Genomic DNA, 27124 nt, shown 5'->3' on the forward strand with positions numbered 1-27124 from the left:
CTCTACGAATTCCCACTCTTGCAAACATCGACAACATAAGGGAAGACGCGAACCAATCGGAGGCCACTTCAAAACCCTACGCAAAAATATTGCTAGGGCTTGGGGGACTTGTGTTACTACCGAGTAGGGTCGACCGACCGGGCATGCTTAGTCAATACCGAGTAAGTGGGATCGACTGATCGATTAGACCGACCAAGCACATAAGGGTGATGGAAACCGATCATTCCCGAGGAGTAGACTTGGAAGTTATGCCACCCTCAGTGGTTGGAGCAAGGGTTGAAGGGGAGGTCGTTGTAGAAGCAGCCAATGTTGAGAGTAGTGGAAGGAAGATCCAGCAGTCCCATCGAAGGATGACACTACCCCTGTAATTATTACATTGTAGATTTTTATGTATTGTCACTTTGAACACTTTGAACGCTTTTACCGTTTGTGTTGTGATGCTTTCTGTTTTATCTCTTGTAATGAAATGCCTTTGTTTTTATCCTTGATACCTGCAAATCTTAAAGGATTCCATTTTTTATTTAATATTGATTACCTTGGAACTATTCAGTAGATGGTTTGATTGTCATGTGATTGTTGATGCTTGAGTGTGCACTTTGTACTTTTTTTGAAGCGTTTGTCTTGACAAAAGAGTTCCTCGCGTAACATGTAGCCTGTATTATGCAGATTTTGGGAATGTGGTTGCCCATCTTGAACGTTATCCTCCTCCTTGTTGTTGTTTTTTTCTTGAGTTTCTCATGTACTCAATACGAATAAACTCAATGATCCTTTCCTGAAGCTCATCCATAGTCTTTGGTGATCTAGCATACAACTTTTCAGCAAAATATCTCGGTCATAAGCATGAAGGCAAATTACTGATGATATAAGTGTGATTCACATCTTTAACTCGTCGTGCGGCTTCATTGTACCTTTGTATGAATGCCTTCAAGGTTTCATCCTTCTCTTGTTTGGTGTTTATCAATTCTGGCGGTGTCATCTCCTATTTTCGATTGGAGGCGTACTGTCTTCTAAAGAGAGTTTCCACGTTGGCGAAGCAATCTACTGTGTTTGGGAGAAGAGTGTTGTACCATTCCAACTCCTTGTCCCTTAGTCACAAGGAGAAAGCTCTACATATGACCAGATCACTGTCCGTGTAGAATGTCATTGCATTGGTGAAGATCCTGAGATGATTATCATGGTCTATCGAGCCATCATACTTCTCTAATGCAGGAGGAGTTTTTTTCCGGCTTAGGAGTTTGCATGATGGCCGTCGTGAACGGAAGTAAGCTGGTAGTTCGAATAGTTTGTAGGGGCGTTGGTTCCTTTCTTCCTTGACCGATCGGGTTGGTATGAACGGATGATTGTCTATTATGACTGCCATTGTTTTCACCTTCCCGGTTTGAGGCGGACAGTTCGGGGGGAACTCGTTCTGTCCTTATTGCTGCAATCTCTTCTGCGTGCTTCTGTTGCATCTCTTGTTGTGCTTGCGCCTGCGCCTATATGGTCTGCGCTTGTGCCTGCATATGGGCTTGCATATCTCTAATAAGCTCTCTAGTGCTCTGTTGCTTCTCCATATTTCTCGTGGTCACCATTGGGTTACTTCAATTCTCTCGACCCCATGATGAACGCTAAAATAATTCGATATATATTTGGGTTACTACAATAGCTTGGTCTAGACTATATACTATACAATAATTATATAACATATTCTTTATGATCAATTATATAACATATACTTTATGATGAGATTGATGATTGTAAGCTAAATATGTGAAATATATTGAAGTTAATAATTGTTTTGTTGTTATTACTTGAAAATAATCGTATTTAAATATAAAATGTTGTGTAAATTGATTCATTAGTTTATTTAGTTGTGTATGTGTGCATTAAATTCACCCTCATAGTCATTTATCAGGAAATGGGTACGACGACTCAATGTAGAAACAAAAATTTAACTAAATCACAGTTTTCCATAATATCCATTGATGTTAATATATCTTATGGAGCTTCTTTTAACCAACGTAAGTGATGGAAATGTTGTTTCCTCTTAATACTTAATGAGATTGTTGTTGTTCTTTCTTGTTATAAATGCTATTCATATTGTAATATAACTACTATTTCTATTTTTTATTAATTAGTTATTCTAAACAAATAAATTTAAAGTAATAGCTAACAACGAGTTAGGATGTTATAACTAAGCATATTGATGGTTCAAATTACGTGAATAACAAATTAATTTAGAGGAAAAAATATAATCAATAATATCTCAAATCAGATTATTATGTATCTAGCTTTTTAGTTAATTATAAATTAATTATTCTATAATTAATATATCGGCAAACTGTTATCGTAGGTTAATATCGAATGGATTTTATTTTTGAAACTTAAACTTTTTATTATATTTATATAAATACAACAATTAGTTTATTTTTTTAAACTGTAATTTCAAACTCTTTTGTCAAAGGAATATAATTTCAAACTTAATATAAAACGTTAATGTCATCATTGGTACAGTTAAAAATGCAAAATAATATTATTTATTTACTTAATTTATTATTTTAGTATCCAAATTTATACTTGTGCGTTAACTTTTTAAAATAACATTACATATCTCATACGTTTATATTTTACATTTATTATGCTATTAATATTTTATTTCAAAATCAAATGACCTTCTTTATTAAAATAATATTAATTATTTATTAAAATACAATATATATACTTTTCAGCGCAATATCATCTATACTCTGTTTGTGGCAGAAAAGAATAAATACTTAGTAAATTAAAAGGATTTTTGGGTTAAAGTAATCAGAAATAAATAGTTAAATTCAGTTATTCTAATTTTAATTATTTAAAAGTTATTATAACCAACTACTATAAATAATACATTTTAAAAATATCAGAATTTTTTAAACTTTTGAGAACAGTTCGAGTTGAATTAATGATAAAAAATATTTATTTTTATAAAAAAGTAAGCATGATTCATATGGTAAATATTATTAAACTATAAAAATTATTTCATACAGCACAAAAATTTAAAAACTATTTTCTACTTTATAAAAAAACTAATTATGTATTACGGGTTAACTTACTAGTTTTAACTTGTAAAAAAGAAAACATTTTCTTTTTTTCTTTTTGGTTACTTGTCAATTCGGATTATTTGTAAGCTTACTCACAAAACAACTGAAATATAGTTGTCAAATTAGCTTTCAAATCCATATTATCCTCAAATAAAGAAAATACAGTGGATAGATTAGGATGATATTGATCTAAATTTGAATTGAACCAGTTCAAGTAATCAACTCATAATCCAAATTAAGTTCATTGCGACAACTTAATACGAAAATTAACAGACTAAACCAGTGCGGATAAAAGGCAAAACACCAACATTTTTTTCTCATTCGAATTCAAGGTCTAATCATCCTTTGTTCTAAAGAAAACAAAAACAACCTCCTTGAATGCAATTTTCCTTCACTTGTTTTCTCCGGAAATCTTTGGCAATTGATCTTCTGCATTTGAGATATCATCATGGGAGGGTGTTGCAGTCGTGTTTCAGTACATGATGTGGAATGTTCATGCAACCATAACCATGATGATGGTGCATGTGAACACGGTGGGGACCGTATCATGTCAAGAGGGTCCTCTGAGTTTGTATCAATGTACAGCAAAAAGGGTTCAAAAGGAGTTAATCAAGATGCATTGACTGTGTGGAAGGTAAGATTCTTGATGTATATGTTCGCAATTTGGCTTCATTTTATATTTCCCTTTCAATCAATCTGCCTGGAATTGTTTTCCTTAAAGTCTTTAAGGTTGAAAATTACATTTTAGAAGGTGAAATTGCAGATATAAAATTAACTTATAAGGGGTTTCCATCATTAAAACATAATGGTTCCTAGTGAATGAATTCATGGTTTGGATTAATGGTTAATATGATACGTTATCAGGACTTCACTGCAAAGAAGGACATGATCTTTTGTGGGGTGTTTGATGGTCATGGTCCTCTGGGGCACAAGTTTTCACAGTCTATACGTGACAAACTACCCTCAAAACTCTCTGCATCAATCAAACAGTCACAACAAAAGGTCATCAAACACAATGATACTAATGCTACAGATGGAAGTAGTCATAGTAAAGTAAATATGTCCTTTTCTTCATGGGAGGGAAGCTTTATGAAGTGCTTCACTGAAATGGATGAATACCTTGCTAAGAACATAGACTCTAAAGGGTTTTCTGGAGGTAGCACTGCTGTAACTGTTATCAAACAGGTACAATTAGACATTCTCAATTTCATTATCTCATTGTCAGTGCTGCAAGAATGTTACAATTAACCACATTCTTTCCCCTTTTTAAATTTCAGGGTGACCAATTAATAATTGGAAATTTGGGGGATTCACGTGCAGTTCTTTGCAGAAGAACAGATGACAACCATCTTGTTCCTGTTCAACTTACTGTTGACTTGACCCCAGATATTCCAAGTAGGTCTTGGTATTAACTGTTAATCTAAGTTTTCTGATCTTAAAATTTGGTTAAATAGATTAGTTAAGCCCTTATTCATTAAGAACTTATCAAATCAAAGGAGAGGTTATTGATAAGTTGATTCTAAACCTTATTGAAATAAGCTAAAAGAAGTTATTTAGATAAGACACTCTTTCAAATGTCCCTGTCTCTAACTTGCTTTTCTTCTTCAATGTCACTCAGGTGAAGCTTTAAGAATCATTAATTGCGGAGGTAAAATATTTTCTGTAAATGAAGAACCAAGAGTAAATAGAATATGGAGGCCAAATGGGAGTCTCCCTGGACTGGCCATGGCAAGAGCCTTCGGAAATTTTTGCCTAAAAGATTATGGTCTCATCTCAGTCCCTGATGTATCATACAGAAAACTTACAGAGCAGGATGAGTTTGTGGTTCTGGCTTCTGATGGGGTAAGCATTTTCGTATCAAGATCTCAAACATTTGATCAAATAGAGCTTTCAAACAACAACCAATTATTATTCCCCAAATTATATCTCAATCAAAAGGGTTTAATTAGTTTTCTTTCTTTTACAGGTATGGGATGTGCTAACAAACAGTGAAGTAATAGACATAGTTGCTTCAGCACCAAAAGGTCCATGGCAGCTAAATTGTTAGTGGACCATGCAGTTAAAGCATGGAAACGTAAGTATGTTTCCATGATTGATGATTGTACAGCCATATGCTTGTTCCTGAAGGATCAAACTGTTTTAACCCAATCCTGACACAATGTGAGTGTGAACAACAACATCCCTCTGAAGCACCTGCATTGGTCATAATCTAGAGATGTAAATACTGAATGTAACGAAGTGTAAATGGCACGAGTAGTTTTAGAATCAAAAGGAAGAATTTGAAGCTCTTGTAGGTTATCTGGATTCAATTTTGAATCATAATAGCAATGATCTCAGTAGCTTAAGGGGAGTTGAAGCTGATCCTAACTCAATAAGAACTGTACAAATCAAAATGTATAATGTTATTGGGGGGTGGGGGGACTAGAGCAACTTACAATGTACAAATAGTATAGCCAGAAGGTTTTGTTTGGACATAAAAGCAGAAGAAAGCAATTATTTTAGCCTTCTATTCTGGTTTGATTTCATGTACAAGACTTTTCTTTTATCAGCCTAGTGCGATGAACTTTTAATAAATTGTAACACTTTTTTCTGGCTTGGATACTACAAAGTTCAATGAAGAACTATGCATACCTCCTTTTCTATTTATGTTCAATTGTTTCTAGTGTGATGTGTTAACTCTTCTTCGACCTATCTGACAATAGAATAAAATAATTTTGGGATTCTAAACACCAACCAAATTATACTGATAATAGTTTTCTAATGATTCAGCGGGGTTATATAGTTATTGACCAGAATCAAAGGTTAAGGTTAAACACCGACAAAAGTTATTATTGAAGAATGATTATGAAATGTCATATCTTCGTAAATTATGCATAGTGTAGGGATGGCAATGGAGCAGGGTCGGGACAGGTTTCGTTAACATCGTCAGAGAATAAAATCATCTTCATCCTTATATCCTGTCTTGTACCATAGTATACCTGATTCCACCAACGGTCGACAAATAACTCGGGCGACCGTTTGCCGACCCTTCTCACGATCGTAATGTCACGATCATAGGTATGTCGAACACTTTCTAACATCATAGCGTTTACATGTGATGTCGACCACTTGGCGATCGACAACCATGGATGTCGCGACATATAGCGCTCGCACGACAACCCGCATGTTTGCGTCGATACACAAGACGATCGACATATATTGAGCGATGTCTACATTAGCGGTTAAGAATAAACAGTTACAAATGCCACGAATCACGGGAATAACTGACCCAGTATCAGACACGATCTAACAGTTACAACTCCCAGGTAGTCAACTTCGGTAACTGACCGGATTTTCAAGTAAACGGTTTATTTTATAATTTTAAATATGAAGATCAGACCAGAAAAAAGGTACGTTTTCCCTTTTAGAGAAATTAAGAGAGAGAAATTATTCTTCTTCTTCATCACTTTGAACTGAAAAGATTCAGGACATCCCTTTTCTGACTTGAGCGTCGGAGTGCCTTTGCAGGTACCCAGCCCATTTTCCCCTCAGAGAGCATAACACAGGAAGAGAGATATCACAGTAACGGCATCACAAGAAGGAGCAGTTGAGATTTGTTAGGTTCGTATCTCGGTTTCACATCCATACTGAAACATTTTGGCGCCTACCGTGGGGCCGAGATTTGATATCCCAACGACGACCACCGGAGCTATGGAAGACTTCAACACTCGCGATTTGATCCAGCAGCTGCAGACACAGATCGAGGCACAAGCACAAACTATACGGGAGAAATAATCTCACACATGTTTGGTACCCTAGGGTTCTCAAAATACAGCTATTCTCAATCCAATTTGTTAGCACTGCCCTACTTCTAAACAAACTCCTAAGCTCTTTCACTTCACGCGCCGCCCAGGCGTAACCATCGTCGCAAACTGAAGATGTTACACACTCCTCTGGACCGTTACCACACACGTTCCCATACACAAACGCATCATCACCGCAAGGCATGGTGGTGATATCAGGGCATTCCGCCGCTAACGACGGCCCCGGTATATCGTTACCGGCGTTATCCCCCTTTTCTTCCATTATCAGCAGTAAACGCACTAAGACGAAGGAAGGGTTAAGGGTTACCTGGCAAAATTCTTGTGGCAGCGTAAGCAGTGGCGTTGCAGAGAGGATTTCACACACAGCACACAATACCAACTTCTATTCTTCATTAAAAGTGAAAAGCCTCTTTCTGATCCGTGTTGAAGAAGGAAGGAAGGTTAACCGTCATGCGCCGTAGGATCAGTTTTAATCCAACAGCAAAAGTGAAATAGCCAAGGGGGGGAGGCTGGAAATTTACACCAAAATTCTAGAGAAATTGTGAGAGAAGAGAGTTGGAGTAAATTCTAGTTGAAGAGGGAAAATTCTAGAAGTTTCTGGAGAACGGTTTGAGAAGAGGAAACTAAGTCTGGAATAGAGGTAAGGGGAGCTAACTTTGAGTATTTCCCTTTGTATTATCTTGAGTCTTGAATATGCTACATTTTGCTTTTGTCTGATCTTAAATCTTGAATATGGAGTATTTTGTTTCTGTATGATCTTGAATTTAAATGAGAGTATGCTTTTGTGTTAATATCCAAGTGTGATAGTTGTAAAATGTGATGTTGATTATGTTATGCCATTTGTATGTTATTAGTTGTTTATTTTTGTATTTTGGAAGGATTAGAAATTGTCTAACCGGCTCTGCCAGATTCAATTTCTTGTTTCCCCAAACATTTTATTGCTTTCCTTATTTATTTTTATTGTATTTTGGAAGGATTAGAAGTTGTCTAACCGGCTCTGCCAGATTCAACTTCTTGTTTCCCCAAACATGTTAATGTTCGTGTTATTTAATTATATTGTATTTTTGGATGGATTAGAAGTTGTCTAACCGGCTCTGCCAGATTCAACTTCTTGTTTCCCCAGACATGTTAATGTTCGTGTTATTTAATTATATTGTATTTTTGGATGGATTAGAAGTTGTCTAACCGGCTCTGCCAGATTCAACTTCGTGTTTCCCCAAACATGTTAATGTTCGTGTTATTTAATTATATTGTATTTTTGGATGGATTAGAAGTTGTCTAACCGGCTCTGCCAGATTCAACTTCTTGTTTCCCCAAACATGTTAATGTTCGTGTTATTTAATTATATTGTATTTTTGGATGGATTAGAAGTTGTCTAACCGGCTCTGCCAGATTCAACTTCTTGTTTCCCCAAACATGTTAATGTTCGTGTTATTTAATTATATTGTATTTTTGGATGGATTAGAAGTTGTCTAACCGGCTCTGCCAGATTCAACTTCTTGTTTCCCCAGACATGTTAATGTTCGTGTTATTTAATTATATTGTATTTTTGGATGGATTAGAAGTTGTCTAACCGGCTCTGCCAGATTCAACTTCTTGTTTCCCCAGAAATTTTATTGTCTTATCTATTTTTTTATTGCATCTTTGTGGAAGGATGAGAAGTTGTCTAACCGGCTCTGCCAGATTCAACTTCTTGTTTCCCCTGAATTTTTATATTAATATTATTTTGATGGTAAGGGCAACTAATTATTTTTGTATGAATTTATAAATATACGAATGTTGAACTGGTGTTCTCTTGCGAAACTGTTTTATGACTTTTATTATATTGGGTGTTATAACTGAAACTGTTAAATTGTACATGTTGAGATGCGATGAATTTATTGAATGAGTTTGTTGGCTGAAATTGATCTTGTTGGAAGGTCTGGAGTAAGGGTTCTGTAATTGCTTATATATGAGTATTAAATAGATATACAGATACTGTTTGAGGTTGTTGTGAGAGGAAGTAAAAATATTAAAATTAGGCATTTTAGATTTAGAGCATAAGACAACAAGGTAGATAAATAAATAAATTGATTAATTATTGAGGGCCTCCGTTTGTTGGTAGGATAGAGGAACCTTAAAAACCTGAGTTGGCACATCCCTGATCATAGAGCAGCCCTGGCCTGGTCCAGTCAGTTGTGACTAGTCATATGTGCTGGCGTCGAAGGTGAGTTTGATGCGTTTAGACATCTGGGTCCTCTCCGGTGACCAATTGGAGTAAAGAAAAATTTCTACTAGGATGAAAATAAAATAAAACAAGTTGATTGTAGATGCATAATATTATCATGGTAAAAATTTCATATATATTTTATTTATTATTACATTGAGCCCAGACTTTAATATGTAGTTCCTACGATATGTTGATATATTTTGGTTGATCCATGATCTTTGTTTGGTGAAAATATGTTGAGTCATACTCGTTATGGGCAAAATGAGTTTATAATATGAAGCATAATATATGGTAATATGTTTAATTTATTGATACCAAAACGGGTTATTATGAATTCTTGATTAAAGAATGAACATGATTGAGTTAGGTGGATAAGAGGGTATGAATTGTTGGTTTTATGAAATGTTGGAGTGGATATGAGAAATCATTACTTATGAAATGATGTTTACTACCGGGAGTAGTATGTTCGAGTTATACCATGAGAGTTTGGTATGAGCAAACTAACACCTGAGGTTTATGAAAGCAGGCAGAAAGTAGTCTGACCATAAGGCTTTGACATAAACATATGATTCGTAAGTTATATAGAAGCAGGCAGAGAGGGGTCTGACCATAAGGCTTCAGAAAGTAAGACATAGTATATAAGTGAGGCTTAAGGAAGCAGGCAGAGAGCGGTCTGACCATAAGGCTTCATGAGTAAGCATGGTACACTTGTAAGATTTATGGAAATGGGAAAGATGACTTTGATAATGACGAATTAATGACATCGGAATAATGATATTTTATCAATTGCAGAAATACGTGATTAAAATATTTTTATTACAAGTTTAATGATTTTATGATAAGGTTGGCTTACCCTTATTTGTTTGTACTATGATCATATAACTCATGTTATATGTGATTAGATAATGTTGCAGATGCGGTTGAACAAGCTTAGAGATGAGAGAGATGCGGGGAAAAACTTTCAGGGATTTTTGTAAAAAGAATAAATTTGTATTGGGAAGATTATGTTGTGTAAAACTTATAAGTTGAAATTTCAATGGTGAAGACTATATTGTTTAAAGTTTGTAAGTTTGGCATTGTACTTTGGATTAAATGAAATAAAGTTTGATTGTTTATAAGAGATATCAAATTAATTTAGTCTCTACTATCAGTAATACCCTTTAAAATAGTAGGGTGTTACATTTTGGTATCAGAGCAATGGTTTTCGAAAATATTTTGGGACTCTGGGGAGTGAAATTATTATTCTTAGTAAAATATCAATTGAGTTGATTCTTATTTTATTGGAAACTAGATTCAAAGAGCTTCAATTTGACTGCTCATACGCATATTTTGGACTTCGGGAAGGGGTCTAACCGAGCTGGGGAAAACGTGACAGTTTTGCTGTCCAGGGGCTAGCGTCCAACCTTAATTTTAGGTGTATTTTTTTTACAAGTTGCAAGTTTTTGGAGTGAGTAAGTTGTGTTCTGCACTAGGAGAACATTTTGGGACCCTTTGGAGACTTTCCTACCATGTTTTAGGGCTGGAAAATGGTTTAGAATGGTCCATTGGTTGTTTATTATTGTTAAGTGCCAAGTGCATGGGTCCTTAGTTGTCTAAGGCATCTTCTTTTAATTCCAAATCATATTTGGAGTTTTGGAGGAGAGTAGAGAGGTCCTTGGTGGGAGGTGAACGAAATCCTAAGTGTCCTAAGTGTGGAGGCTGACTTGGTCTAGCAAGGAGGAGAGGAGTTGCTCTCTTTGAAGAAGAATTTAAGGTGTTTGAGCCTTCAAGAGGTAAGGGGAGCTAACTCAACTTAATTTCTAGAATTTTGTAGTTAGAAATATGGTTCCAATTGCTTGACTTTGATGAAGGGGAGCTAATCCTTTATTGTTATGATCATGAATATGAATATGTTAAAAAAAAAATAAATAAATTTGGTAATGGTAGTTATATATTGACTTGTGTAAAATTTGGTTTTCATGATTATAATTTCTTATTTTCGAGTTACTGTGTTGATAAATTTCTATTAATTGTTTTTACCGTGGATTTAGCTAACATTTTAATATGTGAATCCTAAGACATATTCCTAAACTTTGACTGTTCGGATTTGAAAATAGAAGTCTGTACTTGGAGAAATAAATCCTGTAAGTTTGAGTAAATTAGTTACCCCTGTAGTTCTGTTACTAAGTTGTCTCAGTAAAATATAAAATTCTGACCTATTTGACCGTTAGATCAACCTCAAAATTTGATATAGAATCCCTAAGACATATTAATACATTGTGACCGATTGGATTTGTAATTAAAGGTCTATGCTTAGAGAAAGAAATTTCGAAAGTTTGAAATATTTGATGAACACTATAATTCTGTTCTTACGTTATATTGGTTAAAATTTCATGTATATTCCATTTACCGTTAGATTGAGCCCAAACTTTAGTATGGAGTTCATAAGACATAATAGGTGATTTTGACCGTTCAGATTTGGAATTAGATGTCTGTGCTTAGGAGAATTCATTCTGTATTGAGTTTAACCGAGAACCACTTAAATTTCTGTCTCTGAGTTACCTCGGTAAAACCTTCATATCTACTTAGTAAACCGTTAGATTAACTTGAAACTTTAGTATGAAACGCGTAACAGATAGGGACATACTTCGACCGTTCGGATTTTAGATCGGAGGTACCGATTTAGAGATATTAATTTCGTAACTTCTCAGGGATCTCAATATTGCTTAATTTATGTTTTTGGATCATTTATACAAAATTGATGATTTTTGCCTCATTAACCGTTGGATTGGACTGAAAATCTTACCATATAATCTAAACATGTTGTTGACTAGTTTGATTGGTTCAGATTGTCGATAAATAATATGTTGAAAAAGGTAATTTGGTTAATTTGTGCTACTTTGATAAGTAGACAGGATGAGATGATGAAGGAAGAGATAAAGAGAATGATATAAATCGGACTACTTTGATAAGTAGGCAGATTAACTATACTGTGCTACTTTGTAAGTAGACAGTATTGTCTTGTTGCGCTACTTTGATAAGTAGGCAGAAGATCTTGTTTCATGCTACTTTGGTAAGTAGGCAAATTAATTATACAGTACTGCTTTGGTAAGTAGACAATAATGTCTTGCGGTGCTACTTTGATAAGTAGAGAGAATAACTTGGTTTGTACTACTTTGGTAAGTAAGTCAGATGAGGTGAAGTTGTAACACTTTGATAAGTGGAATTTTAAATTTCAGAAGTTTATGAACTGTGTGAAATTTTATTTTAGAAGACTTGTGTTGTAATAAATCACTTAATATTTTGTTGGTGTTGAAAATTGTTAAAGAAAAGTAGTATATGTATTTTTGTGGAAAAATAAATTGTAACGCCTAAATTGGGGTATTACACTATTGGGTATCAAAGCAATGGTTTTCGAAAATCCATATCTCTTTTGTAAGTAATCTTTTGTTAAATAGTCTTTGTTTAAATAAATAATTTTCGAGGACGAAAATAAATGTTGTTGGGGAGATTGTAAGATCCTTGAAAATATTTGTTAGTTACTAAAAAAAAAAATTAGTGAATAGTAAATTGTGAATAGTAAAAAGTGAATAGTAAAAAAAATTATTTTTGGAAAGGATAAGTGTTACACGTAGCTTTGAGATCAGAATTCACCAATTTGCAAATAAAAAATTATTTTCGCAATAGTAAAATGAATAAAAAAATGAATAGTAAAAATGAATAGTAAATTTTTTTACTATCAATAGCCAAGGGGGGAGGCTGGAAATTTACACCAAAATTCTAGAGAAATTGTGAGAGAAGAGAGTTGGAGTAAATTCTAGTTGAAGAGGGGAAATTCTGGAAGTTTCTGGAGAACGGTTTGAGAAGAGGAAACTAAGTCTGGAATAGAGGTAAGGGGAGCTAACTTTGAGTATTTCCCTTTGTATTATCTTGAGTCTTGAATATGCTATATTTTGCTTTTGTCTGATCTTAAATCTTGAATATGGAGTATTTTGTTTCTGTATGATCTTGAATTTAAATGAGAGTATGCTTTTGTGTTAATATCCAAGTGTGATAGTTGTAAAATGTGATGTTGATTATGTTATGCCATTTGTATGTTATTAGTTGTTTATTTTTGTATTTTGGAAGGATTAGAAATTGTCTAACCGGCTCTGCCAGATTCAATTTCTTGTTTCCCCAAACATTTTATTGCTTTCCTTATTTATTTTTATTGTATTTTGGAAGGATTAGAAGTTGTCTAACCGGCTCTGCCAGATTCAACTTCTTGTTTCCCCAAACATGTTAATGTTCGTGTTATTTAATTATATTGTATTTTTGGATGGATTAGAAGTTGTCTAACCGGCTCTGCCAGATTCAACTTCTTGTTTCCCCAAACATGTTAATGTTCGTGTTATTTAATTATATTGTATTTTTGGATGGATTAGAAGTTGTCTAACCGGCTCTGCCAGATTCAACTTCTTGTTTCCCCAGACATGTTAATGTTCGTGTTATTTAATTATATTGTATTTTTGGATGGATTAGAAGTTGTCTAACCGGCTCTGCCAGATTCAACTTCTTGTTTCCCCAGAAATTTTATTGTCTTATCTATTTTTTTATTGCATCTTTGTGGAAGGATGAGAAGTTGTCTAACCGGCTCTGCCAGATTCAACTTCTTGTTTCCCCTGAATTTTTATATTAATATTATTTTGATGGTAAGGGCAACTAATTATTTTTGTATGAATTTATAAATATACGAATGTTGAACTGGTGTTCTCTTGCGAAACTATTTTATGACTTTTATTATATTGGGTGTTATAACTGAAACTGTTAAATTGTACATGTTGAGATGCGATGAATTTATTGAATGAGTTTGTTGGCTGAAATTGATCTTGTTGGAAGGTCTGGAGTAAGGGTTCTGTAATTGCTTATATATGAGTATTAAATAGATATACAGATACTGTTTGAGGTTGTTGTGAGAGGAAGTAAAAATATTAAAATTAGGCATTTTAGATTTAGAGCATAAGACAACAAGGTAGATAAATAAATAAATTGATTAATTATTGAGGGCCTCCGTTTGTTGGTAGGATAGAGGAACCTTAAAAACCTGAGTTGGCACATCCCTGATCATAGAGCAGCCCTGGCCTGGTCCAGTCAGTTGTGACTAGTCATATGTGCTGGCGTCGAAGGTGAGTTTGATGCGTTCAGACATCTGGGTCCTCTCCGGTGACCAATTGGAGTAAAGAAAAATTTCTACTAGGATGAAAATAAAATAAAACAAGTTGATTGTAGATGCATAATATTATCATGGTAAAAATTTCATATATATTTTATTTATTATTACATTGAGCCCAGACTTTAATATGTAGTTCCTACGATATGTTGATATATTTTGGTTGATCCATGATCTTTGTTTGGTGAAAATATGTTGAGTCATACTCGTTATGGGCAAAATGAGTTTATAATATGAAGCATAATATATGGTAATATGTTTAATTTATTGATACCAAAACGGGTTATTATGAATTCTTGATTAAAGAATGAACATGATTGAGTTAGGTGGATAAGAGGGTATGCATTGTTGGTTTTATGAAATGTTGGAGTGGATATGAGAAATCATTACTTATGAAATGATGTTTACTACCGGGAGTAGTATGTTCGAGTTATACCATGAGAGTTTGGTATGAGCAAACTAACACCTGAGGTTTATGAAAGCAGGCAGAAAGTAGTCTGACCATAAGGCTTTGACATAAACATATGATTCGTAAGTTATATAGAAGCAGGCAGAGAGGGGTCTGACCATAAGGCTTCAGAAAGTAAGACATAGTATATAAGTGAGGCTTAAGGAAGCAGGCAGAGAGCGGTCTGACCATAAGGCTTCATGAGTAAGCATGGTACACTTGTAAGATTTATGGAAATGGGAAAGATGACTTTGATAATGACGAATTAATGACATCAGAATAATGATATTTTATCAATTGCAGAAATACGTGATTAAAATATTTTTATTACAAGTTTAATGATTTTATGATAAGGTTGGCTTACCCTTATTTGTTTGTACTATGATCATCTAACTCATGTTATATGTGATTAGATAATGTTGCAGATGCGGTTGAACAAGCTTAGAGATGAGAGAGATGTGGGGAAAAACTTTCAGGGATTTTTGTAAAAAGAATAAATTTGTATTGGGAAGATTATGTTGTGTAAAACATATAAGTTGAAATTTCAAGGGTGAAGACTATATTGTTTAAAGTTTGTAAGTTTGGCATTGTACTTTGGATTAAATGAAATAAAGTTTGATTGTTTATAAGAGATATCAAATTAATTTAGTCTCTACTATCAGTAATACCCTTTAAAATAGTAGGGTGTTACACACACTCCTCTGGACCGTCACCACACACGTTCCCATACACAAACGCATCATCACCGCAAGGCACGGTGGTGATATCAGGGCATTCCGCCGCTGACGACGGCCCCGATATATCGTTACCGGCGTTATCCCCCTTTTCTTCCATTATCAGCAGTAAACGCACTAAGACGAAGGAAGGGTTAAGGGTTACCTGGCAAAATTCTTGTGGCAGCGTAAGCAGTGGCGTTGCAGAGAGGATTTCACACACAGCACACAATACCAACTTCTATTCTTCAGCAAAAGTGAAAAGCCTCTTTCTGATCCGTGTTGAAGAAGGAAGGAAGGTTAACCGTCATGCGCCGTAGGATTAGTTTTAATCCAACGGCTGCCTTTTCATGTCTCTTCGCTTCCTCAAAAAAGCGGCAAAACCTTAAAAATTCTAACATCAAAATGGTGCGTATCATTTCCCCCATTAAATCACCACTCAACGTCCTTTTGTAAACTCGCAAGCAAATACTGCGCTCGTTTACTCGGACTCGGGGGGCATGTACCGTAGTATACCTGATTCCACCAATGGTCGACAAATAACCCGGGCGACCGTTTGCCGACCCTTCTCACGATCGTAATGTCACGATCGTAGGTATGTCGAACACTTTCTAACATCATAGCGTTTACATGTGATGTCGACCACTTGGCGATCGACAACCATGGATGTCGCGACATATAGCACTCGCACGACAACCCGCATGTTTGCGTCGATACACAAGACGATCGACATATATTGAGCGATGTCTACATTAGCGGTTAAGAATAAACAGTTACGAATGCCACGAATCACGGGAATAACTGACCCAGTATCAGACACGATCTAACAGTTACAACTCCCAGGTAGTCAACTTCGGTAACTGACCGGATTTTCAGGTAAACGGTTTATTTTATAATTTTAAATATGAATATCAGACCAGAAAAAAGGTACGTTTTCCCTTTTAGAGAAATTAAGAGAGAGAAATTATTCTTCTTCTTCATCACTTTGAACTGAAAAGATTCAGGACATCCCTTTTCTGACTTGAGCGTCGGAGTGCCTTTGCAGGTACCCAGCCCATTTTCCCCTCAGAGAGCATAACACACAAAGAGAGATATCACAGTAACGACATCACAGGAAGGAGCAATTGAGATTTGTTAGGTTCGTATCTCGGTTTCACATCCATACTGAAACATTTTGGCGCCCACCGTGGGGCCGAGATTTGATATCCCAACGACGACCACCGGAGCTATGGAAGACTTCAACACTCGCGATTTGATCCAGCAGCTGCAGACACAGATCGAGGCACAAGCACAAACTATACGGGAATAATAATCTCACACATGTTTGGTACCCTAGGGTTCTCAAAATACAGCTATTCTCAATCCAATTTGTTTGCACTGCCCTACTTCTAAACAAACTCCTAAGCTCTTTCACTTCACGCGCCGCCCAGGCGTAACCATCGTCGCAAACCGAAGATGTTACACACTCCTCTGGACCGTCACCACACACGTTCCCATACACAAACGCATCATCACCGCAAGGCACGGTGGTGATATCAGGGCATTCCGCCGCTGACGACGGCCCCGGTATATCGTTACCGGTGTTATCCCCCTTTTCTTCCATTATCAGCAGTAAACGCACTAAGACGAAGGAAGGGTTAAGGGTTACCTAGCAAAATTCTTGTGGCAGCGTAAGCAGTGGCGTTGCAGAGAGGATTTCACACACAGCACACAATACCAACTTCTATTCTTCAGCAAAAGTGAAAAGCCTCTTTCTGATCCGTGTTGAAGAAGGAAGGAAGGTTAACCGTCATGCGCCGTAGGATCAGTTTTAATCCAACGGCTGCCTTTTCATGTCTCTTCGCTTCCCCAAACAAGCGGCAAAACCCTAAAAATTCTAACATCAAAACAGTGCGTATCATTTCCCCCATTAAATCACCACTCAACGTCCTTTTGTAAACTCGCAAGCAAATATTGCGCTCGTTTACTCGGACTCGGGGGGCATGTACTGTAGTATACCTGATTCCACCAACGGTCGACAAATAACCCGGGCGACCGTTTGCCGACCCTTCTCACGATCGTAATGTCACGATCGTAGGTATGTCGAACACTTTCTAACATCATAGCGTTTACATGTGATGTCGACCACTTGGCGATCGACAACCATGGATGTCGCGACATATAGCGCTCGCACGACAACCCGCATGTTTGCGTCGATACACAAGACGATCGACATATATTGAGTGATGTCTACATTAGCGGTTAAGAATAAACAGTTACGAATGTCACGAATCACGGGAATAACTTACCCAGTATCAGACACGATCTAACAGTTACAACTCCCAAGTAGTCAACTTCGGTAACTGACCGGATTTTCAGGTAAACGGTTTATTTTATAATTTTAAATATGAAGATCAGACCAGAAAAAAGATACGTTTTCCCTTTTAGAGAAATTAAGAGAGAGAAATTATTCTTCTTCTTCATCACTTTGAACTGAAAAGATTCAGGACATCCCTTTTTCTGACTTGAGCGTCGGAGTGCCTTTGGAGGTACCCAGCCCATTTTCCCCTCAGAGAGCATAACACAGGAAGAGATATATCACAGTAACGGCATCACAGGAAGGAGCAGTTGAGATTTCTTAGGTTCGTATCTCGGTTTCACATCCATATTGAAACATGACTTAACGAGTATCAAATTTTATAGCATTCTTATTCTTACCTGGCATCAAGTATATACTCGTATCCATGTCTACTTTCTTATTATTTTAAAATCAATTAATTAATTTTTATAAAATAAAAAAAAATTATGGCAAATGAGACATAATATTGTCAAATATTCAATATCAAAAGAAAGACTCATTTCTTTAATATCAAATATTTATAAAGAAATTATAATTGTATATATTTCAAATTAGAATAACGAATAAAATTTCATGAAGCAAGCATTTATTAAAATTACAAAAGTTAATTAAACCAAGTTGATAGAATTTAAAAATATAAAAGGAAAAAAGAATTCAAATTAAAAAATATTTTAAATGTCTTTTTACTCCAATTTTTAATTTCAGAAAGGGGTCAAGGAGTGGAAGACGATGAAGGTGTCAATGTTGGCGTGGTGGACGAGGTTGGTGTTGAAGATGGCGAGGTAGAAGACGAGTGCATAACCCACCACCACCCCCTTTGGCAAACCTTCTGCGTGAGAAAAGTAGAGAGAGTTGACTCAGTTTCAGAAAATAAAAAGTGATGTGGCACACATTAGCCAGGTCAGCCTAATTTTAACCGCGTTGGTTTTTTAGGACGAGAAATTACAGTTTCTTTAAGGACAAGGATCAAAGTGTACAAAGTTTGAAAAAGGGACTAAATCTAAAATCACATGATAATTGAGAGACTAAAAACATATTTAACCCTTATTTTGAATCTTCATGTTCCGTACTTGTCTCTAAGTTTTAAGAAATATTAGGTTTTAATGTTAGAAACAAATGAAATTATTTCATTGAAAACAAGTTGGACAATATGAGCCAATATCTTCACCTACATTAATGATCATAATGGTGATAATTCATTGATCACTATAGGTGATGACATAGAAGTCATTGAGGAACATGGAAATTTTGTTATTCAACATGTTTTGGATTAAAGCAATAAAAATTGTTTGTCATTTTATAATAAATTAGGAATTAAAATGAGTCGGGTTGCCATTTCTCTATAGATATCTTTATATTTAATTTTTTAAAATTTTTAAATAAAACTATTTAAAAATAACCATTTAAAATATAAACTTAAATAAAAATAATTAATTTTGAGTACAATTCAAATCAAATAAATCAATAAAATATTAATACAAATAAATTTGGTCTTCCTAAAAAATTAATTTATTTGAGTTACATAAAAAAATAAGTTTTAAAAAATTAATCTTTTATAAAATAACTTCATTTTCAGAAGTCTAAATAAAAATAATAAAAATATAAAAAATTAAATTTTAAATCATTTTTTCATGATTAATTTTTATATTAAATATATTTTTAGTCTCTTAATTATTAAGTGATTTTATTTTTCGTTTCTTTATCAAATTTTGATACACTTTTCTCCTTTTCCTTAAGAACTCAAAAACCAACTAAATTAAAATTAGGTTGGTGATGTGTCACGTATTTTTTTTTAAGTTAGTTTTCCCAGTTTTTCTCCCTCCCTCGTCTCCTTTCTTCCATCTTCGTCCCCGTCCACTGAAGCATCTTCCCTCCCTCCCAAACCAAACCCCACAACGCAGAACAAGAACAACTACAAAAACGACATGTACTGCTTCCGAGAACCCCAAGCAACCCCAAATCCGAAGAAGAACCGGACATAAGCCAAAACTGAAACCACAAATGACGATGTCGAAAAGGGTATTGACCCTGCTGGAAAGTGTTGTTGCACCGATCTTGGGAAGAAGAGGGTGGCGGTGTTGCATGCCAGGAAGAGAGCAAAGGGGCATGAAGAGAATGCCAGGGTTTTCGACAAGAGTCCTACCATGTTGTCGCCTTTGAATTTGGCTAGCCACGGTGCTAGTTTTGTTGGAACCCCAAAACCCCTCGCCTCGACGATTCACTTTCTGAATCCAAGCTTGAGTGTCTCCCTATGGAATTGCTGGTAGGTTTCACTGGATTCAATTTTCTAGAGGTTTTAATTTAATCAATTTTCTACAACTGGAGTGTTTGTTTGACTTGTGTTTGTTCATGTATTTGAAGGTTTGATTTGAGGGAATTTGATGCGTGCTGGTTTTCCGGGAAGAAAAAAACGTTTTTATTTGTTTTTTTAGGATTTAATTAGAATAGTGATAATGTTATTTGAAGGTTGAGGTTCCCCATTGGTTAAACACCAGTATTGATGGGTCATGATCATGGATACTACCCTGTTTTCTTGATTGGTGTTGTGTTGCTTGTTGATGGTTTGGTTTCCTTGAATTTGAAGGATGTGTTAGGATATGCTTGTGTTCCTATCTGTTTAACCTGTAGTTCTGCTTAACTTTCCGATTCTGCCTTGGGATTTTAATGTTTTACATGCGTTTCTTGTATTTTTGTTTTGGGAGGGAGGGAAGGAGGTGGCAGTGGGACGAAGATGCAAGGAGACAGAGGGAGGGAGAAAAGTTGATTTAGTTTCAGAAAAAAAAATGATGTAACACACTATTGTTAGTCTTAATTTTAATTATTAGTTTTGGAGAATGAAAAATTATATTTGAAAAGATAAGAATATCATTGAAAAATGAACAAATTTTTTTTAGTAATAGTTATATTTTGATCTCTTGAATTTAAAACAAAATACTTATATAAAATTCACTAATAATTATTATATATTAGTGAATAGTTGGTATGTGCATGTTGGATATCATGATGATACTAGTATCTCTGTCTGATAATCAAGCGAATAATTAAATATTGGATCTATTAATTATATTCCTTGAAGGTATTCATTCAATATTTTTCGAAAATTTTAACTGCTAATATTTGCGAATACAATCTTTTTGCCATCCCCAAATAAAATGCAATATTGTTTATATTAAACTGTTTATATTTTTTAGTATGCAGAAACAAACAAATAAGCAAGATAAGAAAGCAAATTAAAAATCATATTACTTGAAAAAAATTAAATTACAGAAACTCTATTATAAAATATAGAAATTTTGAATATTCAAAATTTTTGATCGACCTCAAGCTTAATTAATTCTAAAATATATTATAATTTTTTTATTGATTTGTTAGAAGTGCAGAATAATGTTATATTGTGAATGTCCAGTTTTTTACAAAATTTTGATTCACTTATTTTGAATCAAAACTGGAGTGTTCTCCTATGTGATTTAATTACTTTTATGAGAATTTATATGTTAGGGTAGAAATGAAAATATTCTTCTCAATTATATCTGATTACCTATAATCTGGGTGTGTAACTGGTAGAAGAACTTTACAAAATTTACATAATGATTTAATGACTTATTGTATGTGTACATTTGGAAGCAGGAAAAGCAAACGTGCCAAGCTTTTGCTCTCAGATTTTCAGACACCTCATCATGCACAAGAAGCAAAATATTATTTTACCCATTATTCATGACAAGACGTGATTAACCTAGATAAATCTAGAATTTGGCACAAGTCTCACTCTTTGCTCTTGTTCTTACGTAAGGAAGAGGTATTTTCTTTTTAAAATTTCGAAGTCCATAAATTTCTTTAATTTTTTCTTTTTAGAGTACTTGTTCTTTTCTTTTTAGTATAGGTCGTGAATAGGATTGTCTTTATAGAAAATTATTAAACATTCAAGTCAATTTCAAATTTCATAGCAAAATTTTTAATTATAATTTATGAAAACATAAATAATGTTTTGATAATTATATTATTTATAATATAATTCATTATGTTTGTAGATAGATTTAGGTTTCAGACTAATAATTCATTTGTTTTGTTTGAATATGTGTTTGAGTTATAGAGTAATCAGTAAGTAATCAGTATATTATTATAGATCTAGTAGATCGATAAGTAATTAATCAGACTATTTAGTGATAATCATTGTTTAGTGATAATCATTATGCAGACATGTTTGATTGTATACTAAATGACTTCAATTTGATAATTATATCTGAGAATTATGAAATTTTGATATTCTGTTCTGAAAAATTGTTAACTAAGTAAAATGATATTATTGATATTAATAATTGTTTTCCATAATATCAAATGATGTCATGGAGCTTCTTTTAACCAGCGTACGTGATGGAAATGTTGTTTCCTCTGAATACTTAATGAGATTGTTGTTGTTCTTTCTTGTTATAAATGCTATTCATATTGTAATATAACTACTATTTCTATTTTTTATTAATTAGTTATTCTAAACAAATAAATTTAAAGTAATAGCTAACAACGAGTTAGGATGTTATAACTAAGCATATTGATGGTTCAAATTATGTGAATAACAAATTAATTTAGAGGAAAACATATAATCAATAATATCTCAAATCAGATTATTATGTATCTAGCTTTTTAGTTAATTATAAATTAATTATTCTATAATTAATATATCGGCATACTGTTATCGTGGGTTAACATTGAATGAATTTTATTTTTGAAACTTAAACTTTTTATTATATTTATATAAATACAACAATTAGTTTTTTTTTAATCTGTAATTTCAAACTCTTTTGTCAAAGGAATATAATTTCAAACTTATATTAAACGTTAATGTCATAATTGGAACAGTTAAAAATGTAAAATAATATGTTTACTGAATAATTTATTATTTTAGTATTCAAGCTTAAAGTTATGCGTTAACTTTTTAAAATAACATTACATATCTCATACGCTTATATTTTACATTTATTATGCTTTTAATATTTTATTTCAAAATCAAATGCGCTTCTTTATTAAAATAATATTAATTATTTATTAAAATACAATATATACTTTTCAGAAGAATATCATCTATACTCTGTTACTGGCAGAAAAGAATAAATACTTTAGTAAACTCTCTTCGCAAAACTTAGAAAAACAAAGCTTTACAAGGATTTTTGGGTTAAAGTAGTCAGAAATAAATAGTTAAATTCAGTTATACTAATTTTATTTATTTAAAAGTTATTACACTACAAAAATTTCTAATTTTACTAGGAATTTTTTTTTTACGTTACCGGGGGTTTTAACTCCCAGGAAATATGTTTCCCGCGATTCCTAAAACCATTGAGAAAAACAGCGTCACAATTACCGACAGTTTTATAAAATCCACTGCAATTTTTGAGGATTTTCAAAACCACCTGTAATTACCAGGGGTTTTCCGAAATCGCCGATAATTGTCAGGGATTTTCCGAAACCGCCGGAAAATAATTTAAAAAAATAATAATAATACATTTATATTTAAAGAAAATAAAATAATATTTAATACATTATTTGAATATTACATTGTCCTACATAATGGATTTTAAGAGGGACGTTTGTTAAAATAGTTTTCAAAAAAATTATTATTATTATTCAATCTTCACAAATAAATATCAAACATCATCCCACTTTGAACCAAAGGCCATCAAGTTCAGTAGTTAACTCAAAGCATAGGAAACAAAGAACAGAAAAATGAAAAAAATATATAAAAGAATTGTATGGAAAAGAATAAAAAAAACAAAATCATTACTCAACCACTCATAAATTCTTAGAAAGATAAAAGCATGATCACAGAGCCAGCAAAAGAGACAGGCTGAAGCAATAACATTGGGAGGTGGAGGTTCACTGACAGGGCTTGGTGTTTGGTTTGTGTCTGAAGTTGGAGATTGACCCTCTTGCCCGGTACTAGGTGGTGGCGATGAAGATGATGATTGTGATGAAAGTGGAGAAGCATTGGTGCTTTGGATGTTGTTTTTGTTCCTTTCAGCAAGCACAATCACTGTTAACTTCTCATTTTCAAGCAATTGTCTTTGCTTCCACTTATGAAAAAGTGAGGCCCTGATTTGTCTAGCTTAAAGACTGTGTGTAGCCATAAGAGAATTTTGCATAAGGTGAATCGGTGTTGCATCTCACATAGTCTTCACTCTTACATACAACACTGAGTCTTGGCCAGATTGGTAGTTGAACACTACAATAGCCATATATTTAAAAGTTTAATAACTAGTGTTGATGGTGAGATTTTGCTGAGAAAGATAGAAATATATAATTATACTCAGGGCTTTAAATCTTTCAAGTTGTGAGAACAATACTTGTGTGAATGTGTGAAAAGCAATACTGGTTTTGTAAACTGATTTTGGCAATGTATATCAGATTATGAAAGTTATATATATATTGAAAAGGTTGATTTGAGACAAAAGAATATAAGAATCGTTAACCAAAGTCAAAGTAGAAGTATATCAATTAGATGATCTAAAGTGAAACGTTAAACTGGTTAAACTGTGTAAATAGGAAGCATAGATCGAATGAAGAAAGCTCACCACGGGAGTCTCCAACTTGAAAACGGCTCTTTTCTGCCCATTGATTGAAAGGATTGAAACTGGGATCATTGGGAACACTCCAACCCTTTTGGCCACCAACTACAAAATCATAGGAAGCACTCTTTTGAACCATCAGCAGAAGACAAAGCCATCCAACAAAGGCATCCCCGTTGCTAATCATTGATGACACTCTTATATGCATTTAGGACCAAGAACACATAATACAACCAATGATTAATTTCACAGCATCATGCACAAACCTTACCATAAATGTTAACGCATGAAAGGTATATACAATACCAATGAATTCATGGCTCCAGCTTTGAAGTTATGTGCAACTTGAGGTCTCTTCTCATGAGCCAAATATAACAATAGGGGCATAACATTCCCATCTAAATCTTTGGCACTCGAGTCCTTTTCGTGTAGTAATATCTATAAAAAAACTAATGCATATTATACCAAGCATAAGTATAGCAGTACACAGAGTACACATAAATATTCAAACATTACTTTTAGTATTATATTATTAAGTGAAGCATCATGTTAGCCTCTAAATAAATAAAAATTAAAGTTTAGTTAATGATACTAACGTGGAACTTAATTAATATATATATTGTTAAAATATATATTATTGACAAAACTTTTAGAAATAACGTGGAACTTAATTAATGATACTAACGTGGAACTTTTAGACATCAAGACTTTTTCACTTTTTGAAAGCTACAAGTCAGGTGTTTTTATTGACAAAACTTTCTCCTTCCTCCATTTGCTTTCCCCATTTATTTTCCCTTCACCCATTCAATAGCTGCAAAGAGTCCAAAAAAAAGATAAGATGTAAGTCCCTGTAAAAACATTTTTCTCAATTAAAACATTGAATATATATACATATATATATATATATATATATAATAAAGAATTGGTCATGAGACGTCTATCCTGCTTACATCAACAAGAATACGTGGCCGGAATCTGCTTGATGTGAACCAAATAGATAATAAGAACAGAGCTTCAGAATGAGAAAAAGGTGAAAAATAATTGAAGGAAGCAAAGTTGCAATCCCATAACACGGGAATCTTTATGAGCATCTGCAGTAATCAAAAGAAAGTTCAACTTAGATTTTGATGAAAAGCAAGTTTCTAAAGGACAAAACAGATACATAGAGTTCATGGTTCCAGAGATAAGAAGTTTACAGAATCCTTGCGAATGCATTTTGATTCTCTTCCAAAGTCCACTGATCCTCTGCCCCTGATGCATAGTAGTCATAAACCATCTTTGTCAGTTTTTCCTTTGTAATTGCTTCATACTCTATAACATTAGTTATCATCTATATTTTCACAAGAATGACTTACGAAGTCCGCAGGATAAGCTGAAAGTGAGTTTGAAGTATGGTGATCAAATTACATTAAATGAGATCAAATGCATTTCGACGCAAAGATGGAATGCAAGCATGAAATACGAATATTTCAAACTTAATTTTTTGGGTTCATCAATGGTATTTCAATTAATCTCCATCAAATGAAAGATTCATCTGAAAACACATGAAAGCAGGATCTTCTGAAATTTTCATATCAAAACATTAGTTTCATGATTTGTTGTGTGTTCACTCTAGAGGAAACATATCAAAACCAATAGCTTAAAGATCAAAACTTTCAAACTGCTTAAACTTCAAACAGTACCCAAAACAATGAATTGCAAACATTAGCACAAACCTAAAAGTTTGTAGGAGGTGAGAAGACGTAATGATGGTTATGGAACGATGGCTCGGTCACGCAGCGGCAACGATTTCAGTTTTCACGAGTCCAACAACCTAACCCTAGCTTCTTCTCGAGCTCGCGAATCTCCTCACCTCATCACTCTCACAGAGCCCTCATCGTCGTGATTCACATCACCAAATCACATTTTGCGACTTGATTCGTGCTCGCTACAATCTTCTCCACTGAATCCACCGATTACATCCTCATTTTGGCACCATTTCACCGATTCAACAGTTGAATCTTCCTTTTTGAAACTGTGTTTGATTCGATCCACTCGGGCTTCTCCACGTCTTCCATCAAGAAGGTTCGAGAGAGCAGAGGAAAAGAAATGTTATTAAAATGAAGTCAATAAGATGGTGCGGGGAAGAGGCTTGGGAAAAATGAAGGCAGCAGGGAGAGGAGAGAGCGATTTAGGGTTTGGGTACAAAAATGAAGGCAGAAGAAAATTAAAAAAAAAAAAAAGTTACGGCGGTTTATGTAATATACCGCCAAATATTATTTGGGTTTATAAAACCGCCGGAAAATAACCCTCTCTAAAATATATTATTTTTGTAGTGTTATAACCAACTTCTATAAATAATAAATTTTTAAAAATATCATAGTTTTTTAAACTTTTGAGAACAGATCGAGTTGAATTAATGATAAAAATATTTATTTTTATAAAAATAAAGTAAGCATGATTCATATGGTAAATATTATTAACCGGGAATAAAAATTATTTCATATAGCACAAAAATTAAAAAATTATTTTCTACTTTATAAGAAAATAATTATGTATCACGGGTTAACTTACTAGTTGTAATTTGTAAACAAGAATGATGGAAGTTAAGAGAATCGAGAAAGAATGGAAGATATTAGAGGAAGATTTGTCACCACCCAAGCCTCTAGACCTGAAGTTGCAGGTAGTAGTTAGTGGGTTCCCTTCATATGATAACACGATGATGAAGTGGAGTCAAGAGATCAAGTGATTCCAACCTTGGGGATAAGGTTGTTCTGCAACGGAATGTAATAATAGTGTCAACACTCAATTTCGTCTGGATTGACTAAATAAT

The 27124-nt window shown here is 34.0% G+C and overlaps 1 protein-coding gene and 1 pseudogene across 1 annotated transcript; one reads left to right on the forward strand and one right to left on the reverse strand.

The window, feature by feature from the left end:
* Nucleotides 1-3510: 3510 nt before the first annotated feature.
* On the forward strand, nucleotides 3511-5213 carry LOC128193986 (probable protein phosphatase 2C 74). Its single transcript, XM_052868252.1, is given in 6 exon segments — nucleotides 3511-3693; nucleotides 3924-4244; nucleotides 4337-4454; nucleotides 4678-4901; nucleotides 5026-5074; nucleotides 5077-5213. Coding segments are annotated over 6 exon segments (936 nt in total). The 5' UTR covers nucleotides 3511-3606.
* Nucleotides 5214-23364: 18151 nt separating this feature from the next.
* On the reverse strand, nucleotides 23365-26514 carry LOC108337860 (early nodulin-like protein 3; annotated as a pseudogene).
* Between the last annotated feature and the right edge of the window lie 610 nt (nucleotides 26515-27124).

This window comes from Vigna angularis, chromosome 9 (genome assembly GCF_016808095.1).
Source record: "Vigna angularis cultivar LongXiaoDou No.4 chromosome 9, ASM1680809v1, whole genome shotgun sequence".
Classification (NCBI taxonomy): Eukaryota; Viridiplantae; Streptophyta; class Magnoliopsida; order Fabales; family Fabaceae; genus Vigna; species Vigna angularis.